Source organism: Hypomesus nipponensis, chromosome 2 (genome assembly GCF_054491055.1).
Source record: "Hypomesus nipponensis isolate SF chromosome 2, ASM5449105v1, whole genome shotgun sequence".
Classification (NCBI taxonomy): domain Eukaryota; kingdom Metazoa; phylum Chordata; class Actinopteri; order Osmeriformes; family Osmeridae; genus Hypomesus; species Hypomesus nipponensis.
The window spans coordinates 12,211,864-12,220,072 of record NC_140362.1 but is presented as its reverse complement, the minus strand read 5'-3'; the positions used below and the strand labels follow the sequence as shown (position 1 = coordinate 12,220,072).

Sequence of the window (8,209 nt, the reverse complement as noted above, 5' to 3'; positions counted from 1 at the left end):
AATTGGCATATAGTGCATTTAGTATAGCCTATAACAGCAAGTACAACGTAATCAAGAATCAGAAGTGAATAGTTCTACTAAAAGTGAGGTGTACAAATGAATACAAAGAAGAATGCTCGCTTTAACCAGACAGTCGCACATAATTCACATATTACCCTCATTCCGATAATAGGACCGCATAGCACAACATCGACTTCAACATGGTTTTCAAGTGCAGCTCCAAACTACGTCTATTTTCGTGAGTGAATCATTCGGATTTTATGAATAGAATGACATACAAATCGTATCGGCTCTCAAGTGCAGCACAACAAAAATCCTACTGACAGTTTCCTCAAAGTCTAAGACGAGGGAATTTAGGCTTATAAAAATCGCCTTGGTTCGTAAAACTGCAACTAGCAATACGCTAGGAAGGCAATGCGCGTTCACGCGTAGGGGAGTTGGATTCTGCGGGGGAGTCAGAATTCGGTCCAACACCCGATCCAGGGGGGGGGGGGGGGGGGGGTGGGCTGCGCCCTAACTCTAAAGTCTTGCTTAGCTAAACGTCAACTTAGACTTAATCTTTGGCCCCTCTGCTTCTACACAGATGGTTGGCAGTAAAATAGGACCCAATCTGGGAACTTTGAAACACGTGCTGTGTATCAACACCATATGGGTGTTACTTTAGAATATGCTTTTACTTTTGATAAACAGATCAATGCTGTGATCAGAAGCTGTTTCCATAAACTAAAGAATATAGCTAAAATGCAGTCATTTTTATAATCTAAAAATATGGAGTTTGTAATACATGCTTTCATTTAATCCAGATTGGACTATTGCAATGTTCTGTATTTGTGCGTTTCACAACCTATTGACTAGAACAAAGAAGAAAGAACATATGACACCAGTCATAAGCACTCTACACTGGCTCCCAGTCAAATAATGTATTCAGTTTAAAGCATTATTGTTTGTTTATAAGGTTCTGCATGGGTTGGCTCCTCCATGTATTTTTGATTTTCTTTCATTCCATCAAAATACGTCACGAGACCTCCGACCAACCAGAAGTCTACAGTTGACTGTTCCAAAGACACGTCTCAAACTGAAGGGAAATCCAGCCTTCTCAGCTGCTGCTCCACAGCTCTGGAATCATTTGACACTAAACATAGAAACTGCATCAACATATGATGGTTTTAAATCTCTTCTTTAAAATCTTGTGTGGGTGTGTGTGTTAGGAGGGTGTTTAAGCCTCTGTGCATTCAACTGTAACATACATACATACATGAGGAAATGAGCGAAGCAGGTTCAGGCATGGCACTCGGGCGCTGTGCGTCATATCACCCATCGCCTTGTTCTTAGCCCATAGGCTTAGCTCGATAGGTGGCGCTACAAAGTCTTCCCCATGTACAATCATTCCGCCAATGTAAAACCATTTGTCATGTGTATGAATAAATTAAATCAATCACGTGAGTGTCTTGACTGAAACAGCAGTGAGTGGAGGTTTGGATCTCAACATCTCAGTACAACTTGACTTGAGCCTGGTTTGTTTGATCACCATAATGTCACATACCCCTATATCCACCACAATAAAACAACACCAGCACCACAACACCACCCCAACACCACCAACACAATACCACAACACCAACACCACAACACTACCGCTACACCACCATTACACGACCACAACACCACCCAAAAAACAGCATTACATCACCACAGCACCACAATCACTACAACACCAGAACACCTCCACCACCACACCCCAACAATACCACTACATCACCTTACCACACACCATGTGTTAAACAGCTCTCACTCAGCAGGTCCCAGACCAGCGTGATCCTCTCTGGACGAAGACTCTCTTCCTGTAGAGCTGGCCAACCTCAGACACTCCATCCTGGGTCTTGATGGTGTGGACCAGAGCACAGTTATCATTCTGGACATCCACTACACCAGGGGTGTTGAATCCTGGTCCTTGAGAGCCCCTATCCTGCATGTTTAGGTGTTTCCCTGCTCCAGCACACCTGATTCAAATGAATGGGTTGTTATCAAGCTCTGTGGAAGCCGGGTAATGACCATTTATTTGAATCACCCCTGCACTACACACACACGTCATTCTCCCTATGACAACCTGATGGAGGGAGGAAAGGATCAGGAGTTTAGGTCTGTGTGTGTGTTTGTGGGAGAAGGAGAGACAGAAAGAGACAGATACATGAAAGGGAGAGAGAAGGAGAGTTACTCTTACAACTCTTCTCTTGTGACACAACAGCAGCCTCTAGTGCTGTACAGGCAGAGTACATCAGAACAGGGGTGTTAGCCTGGATCTGTTTCCTGGTACATTCCCTCCCAGAGCATGAACACTAGACATGATGAAGCTGTACACTGTCACATGATCTCTGTAGGTGAACAGACAGGAAGTGACACACAGCTGATCTCTGGATCCAGCCAGTGGTGAATTTATCTGTTTGTGAATGTCTTCAGATGGGGGAATGTGCTGCTGTCCTACAAGGAGCGCTGTGTGTTTGTTTATGCTGGGAGTTGTCTGACAGACCCACTGAGGAGATGTAGAGTTGAGACAGAGAACCTCACTGTGTTCACCACAGTTGTAGTGTTGTCAATTCAATAGTGTGAGAGAAGCACATCAAGATGTCATGATTGTTTGTCTGGCACATGGGAGTAGGTTGTTGTCATTTCTAGATGGGTCTGTTTTATGAAGACAGTATTTCTCAAAGTCAAAGATGATGACAGATTGAAGGTTACTTGCCTGTATAAATGCATTTGCTTTACAACATGCTGTTTATTGTGAGAACCCAAGTACTCAAAGGAGAACTGTTCCAGAGTTCTTAGACGAGAACCTGAAAGTACTCTGCAGCAGAATGGGAGTCAGAACTCACAAGAAGGGGGATCATGACCGTAAACAGGAATACTGATTCAAGTGAGGCCTGACTTCTTGTTGTATTCAAGGAAAGACTAGCAACAATGCACCTGCTCTCTGGTCGGCAGCCATTTTGAATAGACAGAAAGAGGAAGGGGTTGGGGTCAGGGCCTCAATACATATTCAACAACTCTGGAGAAATAGAAACTCAGGTAGACTAAGGTGCTAGATGTGTCCTTTACTCTCTACACTACAGGTGTGGAATTTAAATGGGCGTGGAGATGAGAAGAAATCCAGCACCATGCAGTAGTGGAGTGGTGGAATCTCACATTTCAGGATTGTGTTCATTACGTTTATTTCCTGATCTCAACGGCGGCCACCACAAACGACAGATAGCCATCCTAAAACCACTATCTGTCTCTAATATCACAGCAACAAACTTGACACACTTCTTCACAAAATCTTCCTCCAGGTGTGCTGAGGTGAGGTCCAGATTGATGAGTGTGTGAACCACTCTCTCTCTGTCTCTCTCTTTCCTTACTTTCTTTGCTCATCTACATGTATGCATGCACACACACTCCTTTGAGACAGTGTTCACTGTAATCATTCCTCAACCACTCCTCTTTTTGCTGTGGGTGGAACCAGGAAGTCCCTCCCCTCCCTACAAGATTTTTTTAGAGAAACGAAACTGACCTGTCTTTTCCTTTGTCTGGGTGAGAAGAACAGTAAAATGGCTCGACAAGGAGTTTTGCTGGACCACAACCAGTTCAGTTGTTCAATCTGTCTGGATCTACTGAAGGATCCTGTGGCTACTCCCTGTGGACACAGCTACTGTATGAGCTGTATAAAAGACTATTGGGATCAGGATGATCAGAAGGGAGTCTACAGCTGCCCCCAGTGCAGACAGACCTTCACTCCCAGGCCTGTTCTGAGGAAAAACAACATGCTGGCTGAGGTGGTGGAGAAGCTGAAGAAGACAGAACTCCAAGCTGCTCCTCCTGCTGACAGTTCTGCTGGACCTGGAGATGTGCTGTGTGACGTCTGCTCTGAGAGGAAGCAGAAAGCCCTTAAGTCCTGTCTGGTGTGTCTGGTCTCTTACTGTGAGGCTCACCTCCAGCCTCACTATGAATCTCCTGCCTTTAAGAAGCACAAGCTGGTCAAAGCTTTCTCACAACTGCAAGAGAAGATCTGCTCTCGTCACGATGAGGTGATGAAGATTTTTTGTCGTACTGACCAGCAGTGTATCTGTTATCTGTGTTCCATGGAGGACCATAAAGGTCACGATACAATCTCAACTGCAACAGAAAGAACTGAGAAACAGGTGAAAAACACAGCTTCCATCTTTGACTGATTTGCGTGCAATACAACTGAGGGCTGGTCGTTGATAGGAAATTGTGATGACATTTATTTCAATTTAAATAGAAGAAAATATAGCTGATTCTTGGAATGAGCAAAGGTTATAGTTATGCAAAGATTTTGTAGAAACCCACACCCTGCTTAGTTTCTGTCAGTTAAAATGAAGTGTACACAATTATTCTAATACAAAACAAAATGATAACTGTTCATCATTTGACAGTGCATATAAAACAAACTATAATTAACTTGTGTGTTTATCCTCAGAGGGAGCTTGGACTGAATCAACAGGATATTCAGATCAGAGTCCAGCAGAGAGAGAAGGAGCTGAAAGAGCTCCAACAGGCTGTGGAGTCTCTGACTGTGAGTACAGTTCTGGAACACACATCTGGACCAAGTGGGACTGGACAGAAATTAAGAAATGTGTCTGTGTGTGTTGTGTTGTGTTCAGCGCTCTGCACAAGCAGCAGAGGTAGACAGTGAGAGGATCTTTACTGAGCTGATCCGCTCCATTCAGAGAAGACGCTCTGAGGTGAAGGAGCTGATTAGAGCCCAGCAGAGGGCAGCAGTGAGTCAGGCTGAAGTACTGGTGGGGAGACTGGAGCAGGAGATAGCTCAGCTGAAGAGGAGATATGCTGAGCTGGATCAGCTCTCACACAGAGAAGATCACATCCATTTCCTCCAGGTACAGTAACTCACTTTCAATTTTTTTACTGGAAGTGACTCACTATTAAGTTGTTTATTGTGTAGTTCTTTCTCACCAACTCGTCTCTCTTTCTATCTGTCTTTCTGTTCAGGGTTATCAGTCTCTCTCCAGCACCAGTGTATGTTCAGATTTACCCAGCACCATCGCCCCTCATCGTAAGGACTTCTGTGATGTGAGGGAGGCTGTGTCCAAGCTGAAAGAGAAACTAGAGGACATCCTTACAGGGGAGTGGCCAAAGATCACAACCACCGGTGGGTAAAACACACTAGACTTGTAGACTGAATATACAAGCATTTTTTGACTCATCAAACATTTGTCATTACCCACTATGAGGCATGTCTGTAACTTGATCTGACCTCTGTGTGAATGTGTTGGTGTGTTTGTAGTGAATCCAGTGGATCTTTTACTGCCACCAGAGCCCAAGACCAGAGCAGACTTCTTACAATGTGAGTGTCTTTCTACAGTTCTTTTATTCACTTATACTGCACACAAACCATTAGCTACTAGACACAATCCATATTTGTATTTTTTATTGAGATGATGGCAGTGCAGTCCTACATACCGCACCCTCCGATCTGCAACATTACTCACCCTTAAAGCCCCTAGAACCAAGCTATCCAGCATGGCTGATAGGGCCTTTGCGTCTCCTGCGTCCAGGCTTTGGAACTCCCCCTGACCATCTTCGGGCCCCTCAGATGACAGATATATATATATATATATATATATATTTAAAAAAAAAACTTTTCACTAATGTCTTTTATAGGTTTTGATTTAAGTATTTATTGACCTGTATCTTAAAAAAATATACATATTATTAAAATTGGATTCTTATTAATTTGTATTACTATATGCTTTGCTGCAATTTATTAATATTATTATTATTATTACATAAACTCCCACCATTCATACATCAAAGCTGAACACAATAAGCAGGCAGCACACAATAGACAGTTGCACAACTGGAAAATCATTGGACAATCACACTGATTGTGTGTCTGCTCTGCTCTTCTCCCAGATTCCTGTCAGCTCACACTGGACCCAAACACAGCATACAAACATATCTCTCTGTCTGAGGGGAACAGATCAGTAAAACCTACTTTCCAAGTCCAATCATATCCTTATCATCCAGAGAGATTCACTCACACAGGGCAGGTGCTGTGTGGAAATGCTCTGTCTGGACGCTGTTACTGGGAGGTGGAGTGGAGAGGAAGGGTTGGTATAGCAGTCTCATATAAAGACATTAGCAGAACAGAGTCAGGTAGTCTATCTAAATTTGGATACAACGATAAATCCTGGTGTTTAGAGTACTCTGGTAAATGTTTTAATTTCAGACACAATAATGTTGAGACAGTAACATCAAGCTTTGGTTCCAGAGTAGGAGTGTACCTGGATCACATGGCAGGTACTCTGTCATTCTACAGCATCTCTGACACAGTGACCCTCATCCACAGAGTCCAGACCACATTTACTCAGCCACTCTATCCTGGGTTTGTATGTAGATATATTGGGTCCACTGTCAAGCTGTGTGAGCTGGAGTAGTTCACATTGCAGCTCCTAACTTCCATTTCTGCTTTGAGTTTTTCCTTGTCTTCTTTGTTTAGATTATTTTGGGCAACTGTGAAATCAACTTTGGATAAAGGGCTGCACAGAGTAGAAAGTATATCTGGATCACGGAGCAGGTACTCCAACCTCCTACAGCATCTCTGACACAGTGACCCTCCGGCATAGAGTCCAGACCACATTCACTCAGCCACTCTGTTTTTGGTGTGGAGTTTGGTGTCATGGCTACACTCAGGGGCGAATCTAGGTTCCCACTTTTGGGGGGCTAACCTATTATTTTTCCTGTGACCCGCAAAACTAGGAGGGTCTGGGGGCATGTTCCCCCAGAAGAAAGCTTTGAAAATATCATTTTAAATAGTGTCCTCTAGTAGGTTTTAGGAAGATAAATTAACAAAAATCGTTTTCAGAAAATTGTTTTTATTTATATAATAAAGGATAAAATGTAAAAATACTAAAAACAGTATCTCTGTCCTTTAAAACCAGGAAATGTTTCGTAGCCTACGGCTGCTTTGGCATATGTCCACTCCGGTCTAGGACCGCCGTCGGCTCCGCACAGTACCGCTCCTTTCTTTCCTTGGACCACCGCTAGTAGTACGTAGAGTGAGCCTGCCTGGACGATAATAAAAATAATTGGCTACTCTGGTTGCGCACGGTGAAAGTAATTTTCCAGGAGAGATTCAAGAACTTCCCTTTACGCTCCGTAGTCGAGCCGTGGTTGTGCCTCCGAAGTCTGAATGGGAGTAGCGGAATACCGGTCGTCGCTTCTCTTTGTGCTCTTGCATGTGTCCCCGTAGAATCCTGCCTTCCGTGTATTCCCCGCTCCTTTTTGAAGGAGTTCCTCTCATTGGCCAACCAATCAGTTGACAATCATTTAGGAGTGATGGGACGCAGCCCGTCCTTGTTGTCAAACAGCACACACAATACCATGCACACAATCACAGCAACCAATATGAAAACACCACAGCAAATAATTGTCAAAACCAAACTAAAATAACAGACGTATAGGCTGGCCAACTGGCATCTGTGACAGCTACACTACTGAACTGTGTGAGCTGAAGTCAAGGTCCACATAACTGGTTATCTTTCATAGCTCTTCTGATTCGGTCTTACAAGGAGAATTATTTCTCTTCTCCATGAATGTCAGGGTCAGAGACTGTAAGAGATTGACTCATGTTGAATTAAGTATAGAAGATAACTCAAGCCAGATCCTGTGATGATTTTAAGGGTCAGTCAAGCACCAGCTTCAGCAAGTTAACATAATGTGGAATAAAGTTCTGTCTGTCTCCACTAGAACGGTTTCATTGGAATCTTAGGTTCTGTATTTGACACTCAGCTGATTGGAGATTGAGTTTAACCAACCACTCGACATGACAATGACCTGTGAGACACAGTGATGCCTGCAAAGTCTCTCTGATGCATGAAGGTCAGAGGACAGAATTTATAGTAGAAAGGGATAACAAAGATAACATTCAGCCAAAAGGTGTCTGTTAATCAAGCAGGTAGATATTACATCATAGACCCATGCATGTAAATACATGGAGAGTTCAGCCTATTATGTTTGTATTGCTTTAACTGGTGATATGGTTTCCTACATTAAAAAAGGTCAGCGTAGTTATAGGAAAGTGTTTGTTTGTAGCATTTTGTATGAACAGAAAATGTTACTTACCAAATTTTTGTTGCATAAATACCACAAGGTTTAAAAACGAATAAAAGTTAATGACAAAGCATGTCTCTCATTT

The 8,209-nt window shown here is 43.1% G+C and overlaps 1 protein-coding gene across 1 annotated transcript; it reads left to right on the top strand.

The window, feature by feature from the left end:
- The first annotated feature begins 3,581 nt into the window (after positions 1–3,581).
- On the top strand, positions 3,582–8,065 carry LOC146300825 (E3 ubiquitin/ISG15 ligase TRIM25-like). Its single transcript, XM_084706484.1, has 6 exons — positions 3,582–4,172; positions 4,472–4,567; positions 4,656–4,889; positions 5,002–5,161; positions 5,297–5,356; positions 5,926–8,065. Exons 1-6 carry the CDS (start codon positions 3,582–3,584, stop codon positions 6,447–6,449), a joined length of 1,665 nt encoding a protein of 554 aa, XP_084562610.1. The 3' UTR covers positions 6,450–8,065.
- Positions 8,066–8,209: the final 144 nt, after the last annotated feature.